The 22,737-nt window shown below is 34.3% G+C and overlaps 1 protein-coding gene across 2 annotated transcripts; it reads left to right on the forward strand.

The window, feature by feature from the left end:
* The first annotated feature begins 5,507 nt into the window (after positions 1–5,507).
* On the forward strand, positions 5,508–14,441 carry LOC140750912 (cytochrome P450 4C1-like). 2 transcript variants are annotated; one of them, XR_012103254.1, is made up of 10 exons: positions 5,508–5,919; positions 7,354–7,443; positions 8,957–9,067; positions 9,634–9,819; positions 10,606–10,802; positions 11,084–11,153; positions 11,376–11,577; positions 12,168–12,319; positions 12,666–12,864; positions 14,147–14,287. XR_012103254.1 is itself a non-coding variant. In XM_073084654.1 (10 exons), exons 1-10 carry the CDS (start codon positions 5,763–5,765, stop codon positions 14,326–14,328), a joined length of 1,536 nt encoding a protein of 511 aa, XP_072940755.1. In that variant the 5' UTR covers positions 5,512–5,762; the 3' UTR covers positions 14,329–14,441. The 2 variants fall into 2 exon arrangements, 1 of the variants encoding a protein (XP_072940755.1); XM_073084654.1 differs by having other exon boundaries at positions 5,512–5,919; positions 12,676–12,864; positions 14,147–14,441.
* Positions 14,442–22,737: the final 8,296 nt, after the last annotated feature.

A 22,737-nucleotide genomic window follows, 5' to 3' on the forward strand; every position in this document is an offset into this window, starting at 1 on the left:
TGGAAGTCTAAGTTACACTATATATATAGGTCTTCTTGTTCAACAGAATTATTAAACTCATAAATAAAGGATTGTTAAATATTTGTTTAGTGTAAAAAGTTCGAATTTATTTTAATTAATATTTTTTATGATTTAATGAAATTGTCTGTCTGGAGAAGACTCAATTCGCTGTTTTTCAAAATAAAAAATAAAATATAATTTTTATTAAATTAAGTGTCCAAATAATAATAACCTGTATTTCAGGTTTTCTTTTACAGACTGGATAAGATCTCAGAGATTTACTGCCCTATTTTTAATACCGAAAAAAATCAAACATAAAATGTTGCGTTTACGCAACGATGGGTAAAGATGGGTTAATCAAGGTTTTGACTAAACTACTGAAGCTACAATGATGAAATTTGGAATATAGCTTCACTTTATAATGTAGATGCGCACTAAGAACGGATTTTTTGATATTCCACCGTTAAGGGGGTTAAATAGGGGTTGAAAGTTAGTATGAAAGTCCGTCAATTTTAAAGCAAACTCGATGAAAATTCATATTTAGCTTTCTAATTTAAAATAATAAAAATCTAATTTAAGAGTTTTTTCAAAATCATCCCTTAAGGTGGTTAAATAGGGGTTGACAGCTTATTTTAAAATTTGCCAATTTGAAAGCCATCACTATGAAAGTAAGCCATTGCCTTACTGGTTACATATAGTAAAACTTTAATTCTACTGTTTATGGAAAATCAACCCTTACGTGGATTAAATAAGGGTTGTAAGTTTGTATGAAAGTACTCCAGTTTTGATGTAATCTCTATGAAAATCGGTATTTGGATTTTCGGTAGAAAATAATTAAACACCTATTTCATTGTTTTTGGAAAATCATCCCTCAAGAGGGTAAAATAGGGGTAGAAACTTCGTTTAGAAGTCCGCAGATTTTGAAGCAAAGTCTATGAAAATTGGTATTTAGCTTTCTGATTGAAAATAATAGAACACCTATTTCACCGTTATTGGAAAATCAACCCTTATTGGGATAAATAAGGGTTGTAAGTTTGTTTGAAAGTCCCCCAATTTTGATGTAATCTCTATAAAAGTCGGTATTTGGCCTTTTCGTAGAAAATAATTAAATACCTATTTCATTGTTTTTGGAAAATCAACCCTTAAGGTCGTTTAATAAGGGATGGAACTTTATTTTTAAAAATCCGTTTATTTGTAAACAAGGACTCTAAAAATAGCATTTAGTTTTCTGGTTCGAAATAATAGAGCTTCTTTAACAATTCTTTAACAACAATGGAAAATCTACCCTTAAGAGGGTAAAATAGGGGTAAAAACTTGGTTTAGAAGTCCGCAGGTTCTGAAGCAAAGTCTATGAAAATTGGTATTTGGCTTTCTGATTGAAATAATAGGGAACCTATTGTACCGTTTTTGGAAAATCAACCCTTAAGGTCGTTTAATAGGGGATGGAACATTATTTTAAAATTCGGTAATTTGGAAACAAGGCCTGTAAAAATATGATTTTAGCTTTCTGGTTCGAAATATTAGAGCATTTTTAACACCGTTTATGGAAAATCTACCCTTAAGAAGGTTAAATAGGGGTAGAAACTTCGTTTAGAAGTCTGCAGATTTTGAAGCAAAGTCTATGAAATTTGGTATTCGGCTTTCCAATTGAAAATAATAGGACACTTATTTCACCGTTTTTGGAAAATCAACCCTTAGGGTCGTTTAATAGGGGATGAACTTTATTTTAAAAACTGCTAATTTGGAAGCAAAGCTGCAAAAATTAGCAATTGGCTTCCTGGTTGGGAATGATAGAACTTTTTTAACACCATTTATGGAAAACTTATGCCTAAGTGGGAAATAATGGGGTTGAAAGTGTGTTTAGAAATAAGCTGATTATGAAGCAAAGTCTATGAAACTTAATATTTGGCTTTCTGATTGTAAATAATATACCTAATACTTATTTTTTCGTTTTTGAAAAATCAACCCTTTAGGTCGGTAAATAGGGGCAGGAACTTTTTTTTATAATCCGTTAATTTGGAAGGAACACTACGAAAATTATTATTAGACAGAATGAAGTATCTGAGTCACTGTGAAATTTAGTAGTAGTTTAAATTCAAGAGACAAGCAGGAAAACAGGAAAAATCATTTTTCACATACAGCGCAATCTCTGATACATATCATGTACTACAACGGCGCCAGTACGTGGTGTATGAGTATCCCTCGCGAAAATAAGTACGTTTCATTTCAAGTAGATGGCACCGGTGCGTGATACATTGTTTAACAGCTACTCATTGTACTCTGCTCAGTTAATTTCATGTAACTTTCATGTGAGTCCAAAATGCCGAGAGGACGACATGCGAACATCGGCCGCCGCACAAGACATGTAAGCCAGGAACAAGTGTATTCACAGAACTTAAGCGAAGAAAGATAAAATATAATAAGAAGAAAATGCCCGATTGAGACAACGCGTGAGCACACGAAGATCATTGGCATCATACCATCGCTTGGCATTCTAATATGATCCCACTGCGAAATACAGTGATGATGACAATTTAGATATTGGACCAATGACGACTGCATGCGGATATTGCAATGCGTTAAATTTCAAAGGAGAAACGGCTGGATTGTGCTGCGCAAGTGGAAAAGTCAAACTGGATCCATTACTTACACCACCACAGCCACTGAAATCATTGTTCGATGGAACTGATCCCGATTCCAACCATTTTCTTCAACGCATTCCTTTTGAGATAAAGATAAAAGATACAACACACACAACCAATCACTCACACCAATCAATCACACCAACACAATCAATTGCAACACATAACAACTACACATACACCACACACTACACCATCACACGATCAGAAGTCACAGCAAATAAATAAATTAATTATTCTATCTTTATTGTTTGCCATCACAGATACAAGGACAAATATATCATTTGCCTGGTTCGATGGTGCCAACACCAGATGAACCGCATCAATTTCTGCAAATATATTTCATTTCGTCGATGGTGGATCAGCTGAATGTGCGGTGCAATATACAGGGAACACAACAGTTAAAAAGACGAATTATTGAACCGTTGCAAGCATTTTTTCACGCTAAAAACGCTGTGGTTAATATGTTCAAAATTGCATTGGAACGAATGCTATCGGATACGCACAAATTTGTCATAAGAGCGGATCGTACCCCAAAAGGTGAACATGTGCGAAGATTCAATGCAACCATCGTTGATGATGTTGCTGCAATTATTGTTGGCGATCCAACTACATCACGAGACATTGTCATTCAGCGAAGAAGCAATATCATGCATCGTGTAAACGAGACGCATCGTTTGTACGATGTGTTACAATATCCAATCATTTATTGGCAAGGGGAAATAAAGTTCAACTAAATTACACTTCATTTTTGTAATCGAAATAAATTAATTACTGTTGTGAAATGAAATAAAAATTTTCCTTTTCAAATATACAAAAATAAAATTATTTTCTTCATCTTTTAATCCCCAAACGAAATGTTACAAAAAAAAAACGAAGCCATCTGGTGGCGAAACGGAGTTCGCCGGGTTTGCTAGTTTCATATAAAATCATTAGCAAACAAATTAGCTCTGACGTCCTCCATTGGGGCCCTGTCATATTGGATTTAAAGTGGCGTCAAAATAGGAAATTAAAGATTTTGTGTATATTTATTTACAAATTAGGACAATTTAGGAGACGTTAGGCTAAGAATAATAACATTGCAATAAGGATAGGTACCTACTGCACTATGTTATTCCTTTACTTTTGTAATTAGATACATTAACACCTACTTAACTTACCTACGTCTTATAAGTCAACCATTTTAGGATCTTACTTCATACGTAAGTGGTCTAATTACTCACACGTCCGTAAAAGGATTATTCAAATTACTCTAAACACATTAACTTAGACCTAATAGGGCGTTTATAATAAAACGGATTTATACTTTACTAGTTATATAACATTGCCCACGTAGAAAAATAAGTAAGTTTATTTTTATTATGATGTGGTAGGTAGGTATAGGTAACATTAGGTTTATTAAAATGGATTTAGTTGAAATTTAAAAAAATATATAAGTAATTACAGACTACTCTATCATCAATTGTACGAAATTATGAATATCGAAATCCAGGTTTGAATGCAAGGGCAATTTAAAAGTTATATTAAAACCGATCGCATAATATGGTGACGATAGATGTTGTGGAATTTGCATACCTAGATGGAATCCAAAATCATTTCATAACTTTCTGTTGGTTAGCATAGTGAGTTATATGGTCTCATTCTACTTATCTTGTGGCGATTACCTGGGTACGTTTGATATTGGTCTTAAGCTTTTTCTCTGCGGAAAAGAAAATTCTAGAAACGATTATCGCTGTTAGTAATAATCGATTTTATCCTAAATTTTTCGCTGGATACTTGCATCGGTTCGCCCCTTCTGAGATTGTTTACTAATCTACTTTACGGCTTTATTTGAATTATCCACCGAGGCATGAAATAAAATTGTGACCAAAGAAATATGTCAGCACCAAGAGAAAACCGCTTCTCTATAAATTTTCTCATAATTTAATTTTCTTCTAGCGGATGTTACTATACCTACTTGTATAGTAAATGTTTATGTATTGTGTGCAGTAGAACAGTGTACGCATTTATTAACAATTGATAAATGATTATTGGAGTACCTGTACACGTCTTGCAAGAATAATTTGATAAGCATTTCATATTACCTAATTATAATCAAATCAATATATGATCGAATCGAATCATATATTGGTTATTGATTCGATAATAATAACACACTAATAATACACTATATTCCTTGTTTATAGGTAGGTGCATAGGTATATTTAAATAATTATAGTAAATTAACATAACAGTCACCTCTAGAAGTAGATGCGCAGATGAAGGTTCCAAAATATCTCTACATTTTTTTATGATGTCACTATTTTTGACATTGTAGTGTTAATCTTCTTTTGAAACTTCGATGTTCATCTAATTATGGTGACAGTTGTGTTCAGCTACTTATGAACGCTTGGGTGTACCTATAGGTATTTTTTAAACCTTAATATGTTTTCCTTCTTGAGCTTACTGTATGAGTGCTGAGCTCGTTTGATACATTCACATATTATGCCTTGTACAAACATGCAACTTAAACAATGCGAACTTAGCTTTTAGGACCGAAACATATTGGCTTCAGCTAAAGTGTTTGTATGTGTATTTCCTAATTCCTTATCATTTAACATTGGGTGACACTATACTATGACATACATCAACACCTCGTTGTATAAATAATAAAAATGATGCAATCTTTGTTAGACGTGTATCCTTATATTTATTGGCCATTAGAAGTCACCAATGATTATACAACAGCTTTATTCTTAAATATCCATAAAAATGTAGTGCTTGCTATGTGCCTTCCTTGTACCGATGTCAGTAGAGATCGTAAAGGAGTGATAACGCATGTTTATACGCAATATTTACACAATATAGGTAATTTTCGCTTCCTTGTGCATCACAGAAGGCTGTTCCATAACTACATCCCCGCCATGAACTTTGCGACCCCGATTATATTACGCGAGGGGAATTAGTGCGCGAGAAGTGATGGCCGTGTGCAGGAAAATGGTCATATAAAATGGAGTGAGTTGTCAACAGTCGCACGCGCGAAGCTTTATGCAACAGCACTAGATGATGCACGCATTTGCGTGGATACCGATCCGCTGATAGTTGTCTCTCAGATAAGACAAACGCTAAAACCTAAGCAATATGATTCTGCTGTTGTGTCTTGCGGTGCTCGCGGTCTGGACTATCATCTTCAGATACAGGAGAAGACGAATGTATCAGTTGGCAGCACTAGTTCCGACATCTAAGGAAGAGCTGCCCGTTATCGGGATTGCACATACTTTAGTTGGAAATACTGAGGGTGAGGTTTACCATTTTTTATTTAATAATAATGACAACCTACCAAAAATTCGACACTATGGAATTAAAATATTTTGCACGACTCATGATGCGAAGCATCAGAGAGTGCTTTACGATCGAAAAATTTTTTTCGCTTCATTTTGGCGGCTATTTTTATTATTATAGCCTTGATAGTTCACGGAATCAAGATATTTTGAATACTATTGTCGAGAAAATTTAATGGAGATTAATTCCATACTTTTTAAAAATTGATTTACTGCAATAGAATTGGAAAAAAACACCAAAATAGGTCAAAAAAAATTCCTGTCCGTCATGTGTGAAACCTGAAAACACTGTAACTTGTGAAAAAATCCATCATTTGAGTTAATTTTTTTTTTTAAATTCTAATCGACGATTGTAGGTCACTGAATGCGAATGATTAATTAATTCAGTGTCGTTTAATTGCAATTAATAAAAAACGAAAACTACAAGACTGTATATCTATAGATATTATGTACATTTATTCCACCAGGGGCGCTTGTGCAGTACCTTCTTCCTACTACAGCTGTTTTTTCGGCAATTAATTTTGAACGACTTAAGTTTTTTTTTTTTTTTTTTTTTTTATATTTCATAATTAAATGAGCATTATGAGTCGTGCACTTTTGGATTTTCCAAACTTTTTCAAATTAATATTAAGGTACTCAATCTTCTCTTATGATTAGGATAGTTACAAGATGCAGGGAAACAGCGGGAAGTATGGTATTCTGGACCGGCAACTCCCTTCGAATACCCAGCTAAAAACTCGTAATATTAAAAAATCACGAGTAGGTATAATTTTGTGCGGTACCAATACAATGGATCATCCTGTCCGTCTTTTTAACCAGAATTCTAAAACTACTTCGGGGTAAAATATGTCATTTGTTTTCGCCTCAATTACTAATTGCAATACCTATTCGTTACCCCTCTTTTAATAGATTAACCTGTATGTATATAACGGAATCTTTGAACTCGATTTTTACCCACTTTGAACGGTCCGATTCCAAATTTTGAAGAATTATCAAGAACCGATGACAATACATTCACCTCATTAGGATCGTCAGGAATCAGGATTGACGATTTCCCTTGTGCGATTTTAGCGTGGTTTTTAGTATTTAAACTATAATTTTTATTTATCTCTTATTGACATATAAAATCCAATATTTTCTACGACTAGCCTTTCTTGGCATAGCAAGATGAATAAACGTACTTATCACAGACCTGTATTTGCACTCAATAAATGTCTGTGGTACTTATATTATAAACACAATTATGTATCTTATAGCATATGAAATTATGCCTCAATAGTTAGAAAGGCACATTTTAAATTGACAATGTGCTGAGAAAACTATAGTTTTGTTAAAATTACAGATATTGATGTTAAGTTTTACATTTATTAATGTAATTGGGATGTTTTTAGAGATCATGAACTCTTTGCAGCGATTCAGCTATGTGGCTATGGAACATAATGGAATAATGCGTGGCTGGTTAAATCACATTTTGTATTTTGGTAAGTACCTATACAGGGTGAATTTTTAAAACGGGCCTTCAGGGCCAAATCCGAAACTGTAAGGATTAGCGAAAAATGCTGAAAGGAGTTACGAGGCCGATTTTGATAAAAACGAAAACTGCATCATTACTTTTTTAAAATAACTTTTTCCCTAGCCGGGAATCGAACGAGTTCATTTTGAAAAAAAAATACACCCTCTATATTATTCCACTATCTGATAGTGTCGCTTATAAGGATCAAAATCTGGAAAGTAATGATAAATGAGAAACTAAAGGAAAAGCCTCAATTTTAAGAAAATACATATTTTTTCATATTAATTTGGCAGTTAAGTTCCCGCCATTCATTAATTTAAACATTTCTTGTATTAACATTTTTTTTTACTCAATGTTTCTAATCATTCGAAATGGACGTTTTGTTTCGCAATAATTTATATTTTTATATCCGACTTAGCTAAGGTTATTTTTAGGACCATTAAAATAGATTTACTTGCTATGGGCGGAGTTTCGTTTAATACAGATATAAAGTTAACAATTTTCGAGAATTACTTTTTAGAGTCAAATCCGAGTGATTACTAAAAAAGAGATATAGAAAATCATATTTAACGTTGAAACGAAGTTGTAAACAACAAACAATAAGAATTTTCTATTTAATCAGTTATCTATTTTCATTAAAAAATAAATCCTAAAAACGGTGGTAACTTATTTGCCAAACTATTACTTTCTCATACTAAGCCGTATGTCATAGTCATAACATCGAATAATTAGTTGATTAACCAACAAATTCTTCAATGGTATGACTTATGTCTGTTTCTAAAGAACTATACATAAATCATTTGTTATGTATAATCCTTAAGGATTAGTATGCCAATGTATGGAAAAATACGTATTTTCTTCAAAATTTTCCTTTTCCTTTAATTTGTCACATAACATTACTTCCCAGAATTTGATCCTTATAAGCGACACTATCAGATAGTGGAATAATATAGAGGTGTCATTTTTTTCAAAATGAACTCGTTCGATTCCCGGCTAAGGAAAAAAATATTTAAAAAAACTAATGATGCAGTTTTAGTTTTTATCAAAATCGGCCTCGTAACTCATTTCAGCATTTTTCGCTAATCCTTATAGTTTCCGATTTGGCCCTGAAGGCCCGTTTTAAAAATTCACCCTGTATATTTTGACAAGTGCGAGTCGAACTAGCAAAATTAGTTTTTTTTTCTTAATTTTTAGTACTTATTTATTGTTATTGCGACCATATCATCTATAAAGCAATCCAGTTTCTATCTACCTATTACGGTTGAAGCTTACTGACAAACGGTCAGACAATGGAATCTTAGTGATAGGTTTTTATCTTTTGTGTAGGTACAAAGCTCTAAAAATGTAAGGCACTTTTGTGACAATGTAGTAAAGTCAACTTGCCTTTTATTTTATTACAATCTTTGAAAAAAAATACAATTCGAGTAGTTCCAAAATATATCTATGAATTGTCTTTTAAACTGCTTCATTTAATTTTTTAGTATTAATAAATCCAATTGATGTGGAAATGGTACTGAAGACATGTTTAGAAAAGGATGATCTCCATCGTTTTATAAGAAAAATTACCGGATACGGCGGAATATTTGCACCAGGTAAGTTATATACTCGTAAAAAACTATACGGACAAATAGACTTGCTATGGTCGTACTCGTCATTGTTTTTTCAAGCTTAAAGTGGAAGAATTCGAGTGGTCGTATACCTGCTTCTAATTTATAATGATTGTGTGACTTGTTGAAAGAGTGGTAGTGGAGTAGTGGTACCTGTGGAATTTAAGTTTTAATTCTCAGAGTATCCATTGTCCATGAATCCTTGATTGCCTTCATAGGACTCTTGCTCCTGAATATATAATTATTTTGGGTTGCCTCTAAATGTTTGACGAACGCAACATCTTTTTAATGTACCTAAATAGTTGCATGTACTTTGCATATAGGTATCACCTGCTTGATGATTCATATAAAAGTACTCATTGATTCATAGTAAATATATTCATAGTATTCTTTCGATATCCTTTTTCTCGCACCATACATAAACGTTACTTATCTCAATAAAAATGTTTTCCAAATTATTTTAAGATATTACCAATCAATGTCTTACTTACATATTTTAGTATTCACCTTAAGTAGGGATCTTAAGCTAATTGTAGATATCATTTATTCAGTTACGATATGGAGGCGGCGACGTAAGATCTTACTGCCGGCCTTCAGTCCAAAAATCGTCGAAAATTTCGTGGAAGTGTTTTCGGAACAAAGTGAAAAATTGACGAAGCTGCTGGCGACGCAAAGTGATCACGGAAAATTCAGTATCTGGCCTTTTATCACCAGTTACACTCTGGACTCTGTATGTGGTAGGTATTCATATTTTAAGAAATGAGATGAGAATCAGGTGTTGCACACTTATAGGATTAATAACGTTTTGTAACTATGGTACTGTTACTAATCATGATCATCAACCTATTACTGTCCCACTGCTGGGCACGGGTCTCCTCTCAGAATGAGAAGGATTAGACAATGGTCTATCGCGCTGGTCAAGTGCATATTGGTAGACTTCACATACCTTTAAAACGTGATTTTTTAGATTTCTCAGGTATGTTGGTTCCCTCACGATGTTTTCCTTGACCGTATAAACAAGTGATAATTAATTTCTCACACGCACAAAATTTTGAAAGTCGGAAGTATGCCTGATTTGAACCTCGGACCCCACGATCAAGAGGCAGAGTTTCTTAACCACTTGGCTATCACTGCTTTGCAAATGGTACTGGTATTAGGTAATATATTGAATAATAAACTAAACAAGAAAACTCGTATAAAAGATTTTTTTTATTTTAATCACGTGTTTTAATAAAAAAAGAACAATGTGGTACTTCAAATGTATTTATTAACGGACAAAGGATACATTTAGGTGCATTTTGTAACATGACTAGTTGACCACTATTGAGGTCACCAGGAAAAAAATCGTTCACGTCACTCACCTAAGCAATTTAAATTTTAGAAGGAAAATGTCTCGAAATATTTAGTAGAATAAAATGTGTACATGTTAGTAACTTAATTTTGCATTATAAATACAGAACTTACCTATCTAAGTAACCTTGATTTATAAAAATCTCTTCTGACTTCCACAATATCTTCTACAGAGACAGCAATGGGTGTAAAAGTAAACGCCCAAGGAAACCCAAACTGTTCGTTCCTGAAGGCATTGAACTTGGTTCTGAATCTAATATGTGAAAGGATATTCCACCTGTGGCTGCAGCCGGACTGGTTGTACAAGTTCTTCCCGCAATACTATAGGCAACAGAAATGTGTCGACGAGCTGAACGGATTTACTGACAAGGTACATACATAAGAAATTGGTACGTGGCTTCGCTCGCGTGTTACCCCACGACATTAGCGTTATAACACAAAATAAAAACTAATTATTTTGTGGTTATAAGCTGTTCCATGATTATACCTACGATTTTAGCCAGAGAAACTACGAAAGGATACAATTACATAACTTAAATGACGCGAAACTTTGATATAATTCCTTTTATTCTGCTCACGATTCACTCAATGTGTTGTTAACCATATAAATTTCCAAGTAAACAGTCCATTTAATTTAAATATTCGTTGTAGGTAATCGAAAACAAACGCGAAGAATTAAAAAATGAGAAAAAGTGCAAAACGGAAGCAGATCATCATTATGGTAAGGTATTTGCCAGAGCTAGCTTATAATTTATTTAAAGTAACTTTGTGTTATATAAAAAAAATAGAAAAATCTTGAATGAGTTTTATGAACATACACTTTTATAGCGATTAGTTTAATCCTACTTATTATTTATCAAGTTAACGTAGGTAAGTTCAAGTTGACACGTAAAATAATCAAACACGAATAGAAATTACTTATCAATGCAGTTTATTGTTTCAGATTTAGGGAATTATCAAAAAAAAACGTTCCTCGATCTACTTATAAGCTTATCTGGAGGTGAAAATGGATATAACAATGTGCAGTTAAGAGAAGAAATATTGACTCTCACTGTGGCAGGAACGGATACCTCCGCTGTGGCTATTTGTTATACATTAATGTTGTTAGGCAAATATCCGAAAATACAAATGAAATTGTTTGAAGAGTAAGTTCTATATTTTAAAATGACGTTGCTTTTTCTTAAACACGGCCCCCAGCTTATGTATCAGGGTGGTAGAACTCTTTGTGATTCGACTCCGGCCGCACCAACGCCACATTTATTTCTATCTAATAACAGTAGTGTTAAGCGCTGCCGTGTTCTAGTTGAAGGGTGTGGTAAAGGAGACATACCTTTCCGAGGCGTTCCATCTTAGTCTTTAGGGGTGGCGGCGCAGCTGTGGCCGATCTGAAGTAGCAATCTCATCCTATCTGGGGTTGATTACATATGTCTATGGGCGGCAGTCGCCATTTACTACGAGGTGAACTGCATGCTCGTCTGCCACTCCTATATTATAAAAAAAGATTTTCCTTTAATGCCGAGTCCACACGCTTGCCAAACCTCGACAAAACGTCACTAATTCAGATGTATGGAAAGAGCATTGGACTTGGTATTTAACAACATTTTGTTCTCGTGAAACTCCACTTACATTTAGCTTAATGTCTGTTTTCAACATAATTCAAAACATATATAAAGTATAGGTAATGGTTTGTTAAATTTTTTTGCTGACGTTTTCACTATTCCTTTTGAATTTTCAGATTAGATGAGGTATTTGGTGAGTCTGATCGACCTTTGGAAAAAGACGATTTACAAAAACTTAAATATTTAGATAGAGTTGTGAAAGAGTCTCTTAGACTCTTCCCGCCTGTGCCTTTTATAATAAGAAAAGTGTTAGAGGATATTAAGCTACGTAAGTTCAATTTTATCATATCTTTTAATCGTTTTTTATAGGTATCAATGGTATTACGCCCTGCTATGTTCTAGATTGAAGTCTGGGATTCAGTATTATTCGAGCAACCTCAGGTAGCATTCAAAATCTATCTATCTAGATTGCTCCATTAGACCATTGACCACTTGCCATCTTAATAAGTCAAGTAATTAATACTTAAGTCTCGAAATATACAAAGATACGTAAAGTGTCTATAGTAGTAACCTTTTTTGTGAATCTATGTGTACTAATATACCTGTGCTTAGAAGTAAGGCAGTGGCTTAATGATGAAGAATTTGCTGAAGTTTGTATTTTTCTTATAATGAAGAATGTTTTAGCGTCGTCTGGGTATACACTACCAGCTGGGTGTGGCGTAGTTGTCTCTATCTGGGGGGCGCACCGGGACCCTCGCTACTGGGGACCCGATGCTGAGATGTTCGATCCCGACAGGTTCCTGCCAGAGAGGTTTAATTTGAAATACCCCTGCAGCTTCATGCCTTTCAGCAATGGACCTAGGAATTGCCTCGGTAAGATCATTTTTTTTATTTTGAACGAAGGAAACCAAAAAGCTATTTAGCCTCCGCTGTCGTTTCTACGGCGTTTTTCGCTTCTATCTATTGAACCCTAATAATATATAGATATTTCACAATGTGTTAACTTCTATGGCTGCTAAAATTTATTGGTACGGAACCCTCCGTGTGCGAGTTCGACTCGCACTTGGCCAATTATTCTAGATGATTTTGCGTTTGGCAACCCTGATTATTACCCTACCCTACTATTATATTACGTAACTCTTATGCAAAGCCGCAGGTGTTACGTATGAAAACCAAACGATTTTAATATCATAAATACGTACCCGTTACAATTGAGGTGATGGGTCAATCCCCATAATTATCTTTAATAGAGCACTACCAATTCATTCAAGAAGATAATTTAGAAACAAGGTTTATCTAGTCTACATCAACTCATTACCAGGTTATTACGAAATTATGATATCTATCTGACATTTGTTTTTATAAACAAAGTTGATTATACGCTATTAAGTGCGATTATTCAATTACTTAGGTTTAAGTGTTGTTTATGGTGTAATTTAAATATGAATAGGTACATATTTGTACTGTCTCTTATTTTTATTGTTACTATAATGTTATTCTGCGCTTACGAATACTGCTGCTTTATATACTTGCGTTGTGAAGATAGTGTAACATATATTAGCGAATAACAGTGCAAAGTTAATCGTAGAGTTAATTTACCCTGCTGATGCTCAGTTTTGGAGCAAACTACGTGTTGGAGGTATCGGTAGTGTATACTGTACTATTTAGAATACCATTACTCCTTAGACATCTAGATAAGGACTGTTGCGAAATAGTTTGGCCTACATATCTTACTGCAACTGCCAAACATTACCCTGTTCTAATTATAATCCGCCAAGTACGAGTTCAACTACAACCATTACGCACATGGAGGCTTCGGTACCACCAAATGTCCATTATATTTTACTTATTTTTATAAAATAACCATATTAGAATATGTTTCATTGTTCTTATTTGTATTGATATCTGATCTATGCATGTGCGTATCACTTGTATGTTTTGAATAAGTTTTACTTATAATAAAGTATCTAAAATTTTGGTTTTCATAACATTTACTGATGGTGTTAGAGTCCTTCGTAATTGCCACCTTTATTTATTGTCCTTATTTTGTCTTATAGCGTTCAGCGTTGCTGTGCTCTGGTTTGAGGCGTTCCAACAGTCGTGCTCGTCGTCATGCGCTTGTTACTTTTATTTTATAAAAAATGTATATTTCCAGGTTACCAGTATGCGTTGATGTCAGTCAAGACCGCTCTCTCTGCGGTCCTGCGTCGGTACCGAGTGGTGGGGGAAAATGAACATAGCAATGCTCCTCGGATCCGAGTCAAGCTGGACATCATGATGAAGGCTGTTGACGGGTACCAAGTCGCTCTTGAGAGAAGATCTAAAACAGTAGCTTAATTATGTATAATAAGCGTCGAAAAGAATTATGAATGTACACAAAATTCCCCAGCCGTGTATATTTTAAGGTTAAGGCAGGTATCTACTAAAATAAAGTTATCATGAACCCATGATTTTCATTTGTAAAATATTTTATAGAACTAAGTGATATATTTTACACATGGATTAGTAAAGATGACTCACTCCTAACAAGAAAACGTAACCAGTTTTGACAAATGAAATAGTTGCGTAAAAAAGTTTTGCCACGTTTCCGTGCTAAAACGTCCCTAAAACATTTGAAATAATTATTTATAATTAATTATTATATAAATTACGCAGTATTAGTTATTTATTCGTAATTTTTCTCTAAAAATGTTTTTATTTTTCAAGAATTCAAAAAAAGAACTTACAAATAAGCCGTTTGTGGCTTCACTCAATTTCAAGGCGGCGAAGTATCTTTACTAATCTACGAGTATGATTTTACATAATAAAAACATAGTTGTGTGTTCTTGGTATAAGATTAAGTACTTGGGATCATTTAATTTGGGATCATCTCTATCTTGATAAATTAAGATTTGTATTTCGGATATGTATAGCTCACCAAGATTAAGGTCGCGGCGTTCAGGAGACGATGCAGTCACTACTCAGTGACATTACAACAAAAGAGTCTAGTCAGAACTACAATTAGTTGGGTAAACTAAACTTGTTTATAGGGGACTAAACTTACTCATATTGATTGTATGCTTACTTGAACTTTTAGTCAACTAAACTTACTTATAGCAGGCCTACGTCACTCGCTCAAAGCGACGCGTTATCTGCCTACCGCTCGGCGTATCATCGACGATACAACGGACAGAGGGCCGCCAAGTGTTCTCGAAGCTACCGATTTTCGGTATTTCTACCGATATTGACCATTTCCTACCGAAATACCGAAATGCATAGATCTTTTCACGATTTCAGAGAATGCAAATTATCCCGAAATTTTATTTAGCGATTTTAGATACAGAGTGGCGAATTTTAAGAAATTGTGAACAAATTAAAACATTCCTGATAATTAGAACTATTTTGCGATAATGTCAGTTTACCAATCGATATATAGTCAAGTAACAACGAATAAAAAAGTTTGTTAGGACGAAATAATCTGTGAAATATAGTTGTGTCAAGGAAAAAAAAATGAAAAAGGTCGGTCGGCAAAATTGAATATTGTGTTATTGTTGTGTCATTATTACTGGCCACCACGCCCGCTTGAGCGTTCGCAATGCACAGCACTACACCCAATGTTTCTGCGCTTACGCCTCGAAATGCCGAAGTCACGTAAATATTGTGCAATACATGGTTGTATGGGTCAAAAAGCAAAGGAAAACTTGTGGTTTTTTAATTTTCCTTATGATTATTTATTAAAATTATTTACTCGATTTAGGATATTCTTAACTTTAAAATTTAGTAACAGAGAATTCAGAAAAGGGGAAAAAAATATAAATCACTATATAAAACTGAAACATATTTGATTGACTAATTAAAAATATAATTGAATCGCAACATTCGTTTTATTACAATTACCATCATAGCTAACAAGTAACAACCCTAGTGCATTCTTACGGTGACGTGTTTCGTACGGCAGGCAACACAATCTCGACTCTATGTGACCGTACTTATAATACATTTTTTCTCGTTCTGCGTAGCAGGTATTATTAAAAAGATCTTGTAGGCTATTATAGCGTAGGTATTTTCACTTTTGTATGGGAGGGATGTATCTGTTACGTAGTAACTATTTATTAATCTGTGCTTATAGTGCGGCGACTAGTTCGCTGATAGAGCGTGTAGATTGAAGAGTGAAGAGCGTTGTTTGTACCTTATTTTTAAAACGGTGGCCGAGGGACACGGACTAGGGGAAGCTAAATCTACGTGGGGTTGCGTAGATTTAGCTTTACATTAATTCTCCTTTAAAAAAATGCGTCCTCTGACTTTTTTAAACCTAAATGTTACTTTTCAATGGACTAAATCTATTTAGTAAGGCTTGTATGGCATTATATAGGAGGTTTTCATTATTTCTATATTAATTTTAATAAGTAATAAAGTTTATCATAACACATCCATACGATACTTTTCATTTAGAAGAGATATACCTTAGGTGTTACATCTATGACCTACTACTTCAAAAATGGTTAATTTTAAAACTGTAGCTCATTACTGTCTTTTGGCTATGACCCTTTGCTTTGCGAAGTTTAATATAAATCTTTTAATACTTCATTTGACATGTTATCTGGTCCCGGCTTTTATAGCATTTAAGTATATCATTTTTTTCTGACAAGTGTTTCTCATTAAATGGTGATACAGAGTCCCCAGTTTGGAGTATTATCGTCTGATAAATATTTGATTTATTGGGGTTGAGGTTGAGGTTGCTGGGGTCATACTATAGGTATAGTTTATGGTAAAAAGAAGTAGCGGCCTTTGCTACATCTTTCCTAGTCTTACTGTAGAGTCACGGTATCCAAATATTGCTTCTGTTGAACTGGTTGTTAGCTCTCTTTATGCTACCTGATAATGTGATGTGCTTTAGTATGATCTGTTATCTATAATCTTTATAATCTTTTTTGATTTGTTTATAAGTGTTTTCGTATAACGTTTTCATCTCATGTTTTTTGTCGCGCGATAATGCTTTTTTATTCTGTAGGTACTGTCTCTTTCTTATTAATATTCTTGTTTCTTCGCTAAGGGCACCTTTCCGAGGTTTGGTATTTTGTTTTGCTGCTTTCAAACTAGCAATTATATGATTTTCTATTCTACGATAATATGTTTGAACATTGTCGTTTACATGAATTAACCAGTCGCACTTTTTAAGGCTTTCTCTGTGGGCTTTCTATAAAAAGATCTATTTGTATTTGTGATTTCAGCTGACTAGGGAGTTTACTAAATTTGGCTATGCTTATTGAACTCTTCTTATTTTTTATAGTTCGCCTCACTAATCTGTGGTCACTAGGATAAGAAAGGTTGCTAATAATGTTGGTAAAGATTTTTGGAGTATTTGATAGAATATAGTCTATTTCATTTTTGACTCTTTTGTTGGGTGAGTGTTGGGAGAGATGAAGGTGGTAGAACCCTTTGTGGTTCGACTCCGGCGGCACCACCGCCACACCTATTTCTACCTAATAACAGCAGTGTTAGGCGCTGCTGTGTTCCGGTTTGAAGGGTGTGGTAAGGGAGACAGACTTTTCCGAGGCGTTCCAGCTTAGTCCTCAGGGGTAGCGGCGCATCTGTGGCCGACCTCAGGTAGGAATATCTAATCCTATCTGGGGTTGATTACAGATGTCCTTGGGCGGCAGTGGCCACTTACCATCAGGTGGACTGTATGCTCGTCTGCTACTCCTATATTATAAAAAAAATAATAAATAAAAATCCACGTCAATTTTGTTTTAGGGTTTTTCTTAAACATCGTATTTATTATAGTCAGCTTATGCTTGAGTTTGTAGTGGGGGCATATACTTGTATTAGTGACAGAGAGAGTGTATGAAATTTAAGTTTTAGAAGGCATACTCTATCTGTCCCTGTAGTTCCGGGACCAGAATAGGGCTACGGTATCCCCTGCCTGTCGTAAGAGGCGACTAAAAGGGGGCTTCCAGGGTTGCGGGCGGCAAGAGTGGGAGCTCAAACCGCCCGGCCAGCAACCCCGGGAAGGACGGCGGTATGTGTGGTCGCATACCGTCGTGTACAACAGATGCTGTGGCGAGCGGCATGCTCACCTGGACGGAGCCAGAAGGGGCAACGCGCTAAGAGGACTCCGGTTGCGTTCCTCTGGAGATCCCGGAGTCCTTTACGCAGCGCCGAGGACGGCCACCGGGGGGGTTTTAGTGCGGTAAGAATCCCACATAACTCTGTGTCGCTCCCACGGCACCGGGTACCTTTCGAAGGTTTCCCCCTCGAAAACAAAAAAAAAGGCATACTCTATCAGATATGGCAGTAAAGTTCTCTATATTAGTTTTGTATTTATTTTTGATAAGGAAGCCCACGCCTCGCTGGCCTGTTATTTCTCCTATGTGGCAGAATATATGGTCAGAATCTCCAATTATCTTATAATAGACATATAATAACTTATCTGTGCAACCGTGATGGCGCGAAAAACCTATCATCATATCATTGTTTTAAAAAGTAATAAATATTAAACATTATAGAAATAAAGTGCAAAGGAATTTTGAAATCCTAGACGAATACATATCTACTTAAATTTTATTTATAAAAAGTAGCCACGACTTAACACGGTTTTTATTATATTATGATATAATAATAAACATTGATATTACGCGAAAAATAAAACAAAAGATTCATGGGAACAAGTCCACGGGTCAGTTTTTATTTTGTTAATATATAACCAGCAGCTGCTCGCGGCTTTGTCTACGAAATTTTTAAAAACGGATGAGGTCATAGTTTGTTTATACTTCATATTTTTATTAATTTAATAACTTATAGCTCATTGGTATTAATCACGGTTTTCCACGATAGACGTTCAGGATTTGAATAAGTACTGGCATCCACTGTCTGAATGCATTTTTAATGTTGACGGATAAATATGATTCCACATAAATTGTTCGTCGCCCACTTAACCCATATTTCTTTGATTTGACTTTTAAATAACTTGACTTGGTATTAAAAGTATTTCCTGAAAACAGGTTCAAGTATTTTTGAATATCTAGTGTAACTGTATTTCAATGAATTTCCAAAATCGGGTCAGTACCTACCTACGTATATCTAGATATTACCTTTTATTAACATATGACTTTGTCTATTTGAAATATTATATAAGTATATTCTCCTGGAAGTTAATTAAGTAAAATAATATTATATTATATTCTAATTAGCTACCGTGGAAAAAATTTATGGTGTATTTTTGTCTATTGTATATAATAACAGCAGCGTGAAGTTTCAAACGGATGTACCTATCTGATACCTATCTGTTATCTATGATGGACTAAAATATATTCAGGCATTGGCATTGATTGGTTGTTGGTTGATTTTATTGTATCATTTATTATACATGACTACTATGTAGTCTGAATTACACCATGACCATTGCAGCACATGTGAATGGTTTATGTCCCTATAAATAGAAATATTTTTAGTAACAGACCTATTTAATGATGGCACAGTATAAGGATATACAGTATTTTAACTCGGCCCCGACCTTGAATTAGATACCTACGGTTGCGTTGGGCAAGGTTACGCGTTAGGGCTGCCTGCCTACAGTTTTTTAATTACATCTGCATACTTGACTTTCTTTTTAATTTTTTGATTGTAAATGTTGTATTTTTTATGTAAACAAATGAATGTTATAGTTAATTATATAGAAAGTGTTGAATGAAAATGCATGTTATGTTTTTTAATATGTATATATTACGTAATAAAAAACTATTCTTATAATTGGGTACTTGACAGTTACAACAATAAAATATGAAATATGTTCGACATGATAGCTTATAAATTAACATAAATTATGCAATATTTAGTTTAATTTTTAATACAATATTTAATAATAATTTTAATTAGAGATGCGCCGAATAGTGGTTACAGCGAATAACCGAATACCGAATATTATTCGGTTTAACTTTTACCGAACCGGATATTCGGCCGAATTATTCGGTTTACCAATTCATTGTTTTGCCGCGTAAACAGGTTCTAATATTTCTTTTATAGTGTCCATTATTGTCAATTTGCCAGTTACCTGTGTTCATTAAAACTTTGATTTAAGTTGTAAAAAGAAATACTGATTTGAGGTTTAAAATAAATGTTGACTATACTAACTGTAGAATCTATACAAATAATTAAAATTTAAGTGTCTGTTTGTAACGTCAAAATAACAACATTTTACTAAGAGCATATAACATAAAAGGAAAATATACGGTATATACGGTACTTATGACGAAAAAAATATTATTTCAATTTTGGTTTGTTCCGGCTAATCTTTAAAATGGCTGTACTGATTTTGATGGGATTTTCACTGGCAATTAGCTGATGTTATAGACAGTAACATAGGCTACATTAATTTTGGAAAAAGAATTAGGGATAAGCGCAAAAAAGTTAAATCCCATGAAAACTTCAGAGTATTTACACTTTTAACGCGGGTGAAACCGCGGGGCACAGCTCGTAAGTAATAAATATGTTCTTTTGAGGTTTCAAAATAAATGTTGATTTGAAGTTTAATTGCTTTATGTTATTAAATTTGTCATAGGATTTCTTTGACTTAAAATATAACATAAATCTTACATAAGAAGTTTTGTGTTTTAGTTATGTACCGTGTCGTGTATACACGAAAATAGACATACCTACTCGAACCGAATATATTCGGCACCAAAACCGAATTATTCGGCCGAATACAAATAGCAAAAAAGATTCCGAATACGCCGAAAACCGAATACCAAACGAATATTCGGCGCATCTCTAATTATAATCTATACTCCGATTCATAATTGGGTGTCCAAAATGTAAACAAAGGTGTTGACCTATCAAGAAAATAACTTTCAACGACGACGATTTTTGACGATCTTAAAATAATATAACGATAATAAAATATTGATCTAAATAAATTAAGATCAATTCTCATTTTCTAATATTTATATTACCTCATTCAGAATAGTCCCTCGGCGGCATATCGCTCGAACAAACGGGTGCCGAAAGGCTGCTAAGCCACGCCCTAAGCCTTTGTAGCGCCGCGCGACGACGAATAAATACGACGCGTGCGTTGTGCAAGCAAGCCCTTCGTTTATCAACAGTTTCGAGTTTTATTTTGCGCGGGAATAATAAAAGTCGTAAATTGGTCGAAGAAATAGTTTTATTCTATTAATTCAGAAGAGGGATAACCTCAAATAACAAACTAACACCTGTCTACGGAACCAAAATTACAACAATCATACGTATTTTTTTTAAATATCAAATTATAATCTTATTTAGTAGTAGTAGTACCTAGTAGATTAAGTATCTAGTATTAACATAAAAATCATTGTAATTGTCTTACCTTTCGGAGTTTCCAGGCAGTTTAAAAAATGTTATATCTGGATGTGTTATTGATGAATTGAAGCAACCAAAAACAGCACAATATAGTCTTTAACTTTTCTTCGCCATATTATTCTTGAAACACAAAATATACTTCTTAAAAAACCGTCACATCACCCGCTCGTCACCGTGGCACATTCACGACAGTGCGTATACCAAGTGATTACTTGCTTCGAGGCGAGTAGGCGTGGCTTGCGTTTCGTGCGTTTGTATGAAGATAAAATACTGTATATCCTTATACTGTGATAATGGTGATCTGAGATTCGCGATAGAGTAGGAATTAGGCCATAGGCCATAGGAAACTTAGTTTCATTAATCCTAAGTCCACTGAGTTTTGTATCAGATAAATTATATTATTTAGTTAATTAGAGACATAAATAAATAAAATAGAATGAAATAGGCAATAAAAATAGATTAAAACAAAAAAACGCGCTTTTATTATGCACTAGCAGAACCCGCGGCTTCGCCCGCTTAAATAATATGATATGACATACAAATAACTGTAATTGTAAATTTGTACCTCCAACAGTTTTAACGATAAAGTAACATTAATATTTTATTAATAAAAGTTTTTTTTATTAATAACATATTAATACATATTTTTGTCCCTGGGTACCTAAATTGGTCAAGCTTTCTTCAGAAACATACACTGAAACTCTAATTAGTGGACTGTAATAAAACTTCTTCGTTTGTAATGAAACGTTTCTTGTAAGATACAATAATTATTATTTACACTATTCCATAGGAATCGTCCGTGTTATTCTCTGGCCCATAAAGTACCTTACCACTATGCAAAATCATAACGATCCCTTGGAATGTGAAAAACAAAATACAAATGTATACATGGCTAATTGGCTACCGTATGGCAACTGTTTGGTACCAACCGTATGGCAAATTAAGGCACTAAAACTCCCTCTTACAACTTTTGGTGTTTAGCTTAAGGTATGCGACCTCATATACAGTGGTTCTTTCCAGGGTTGCTGGCTGGGCGGTTAGAACTCCCATTCTTGCCGCCTGCAACCCCAGAAGTCCCCCTTTAGTCTCTTACGACAGGTAGGGGATACTGCAGCCCTGGTCTAGCCCAATTTTTTTTATCCAAGGTCTATTATTATTTATTATTTTATGTGTCTACCACATCACCATCCACGTATAATGACAACTATACCCCACAGCAGGGACAAAATGTCGGCAAGCAGTGTACCCAAAGTGGTTGCAATATAGTGAATGTAGTCCATGTGAATAAAATTACGCATTATCTTATATGTAATTTGCACCCGTTCACGTTGACGTGTACCTGTGCTTACGTGTGAATTTTTTACCTCCTTGGTGGAATTTCAAATCATTCCTATGTACATAAGTATCAATAAATATTTCATCATAAAAATTCTG

The sequence above is a fragment of the Epargyreus clarus genome, unplaced genomic scaffold (genome assembly GCF_041222505.1).
Source record: "Epargyreus clarus isolate Ecla_fem2 unplaced genomic scaffold, WU_Ecla_fem_2.2 ptg000021l, whole genome shotgun sequence".
NCBI classification, from domain to species: Eukaryota; Metazoa; Arthropoda; class Insecta; order Lepidoptera; family Hesperiidae; genus Epargyreus; species Epargyreus clarus.

Excerpts from the sequence above, each read along its gene's own strand:
- LOC140750912 (XM_073084654.1), top strand. The coding sequence starts at position 5,763 with ATGATTCTGCTGTTGTGTCTTGCGGTGCTCGCGGTCTGGACTATCATC. Across the intron at positions 9,820-10,605 it reads CACTCTGGACTCTGTATGTG|AGACAGCAATGGGTGTAAAA; the intron begins GTAGGTATTCAT and ends TATCTTCTACAG. Across the intron at positions 10,803-11,083 it reads TGAACGGATTTACTGACAAG|GTAATCGAAAACAAACGCGA; the intron begins GTACATACATAA and ends TATTCGTTGTAG.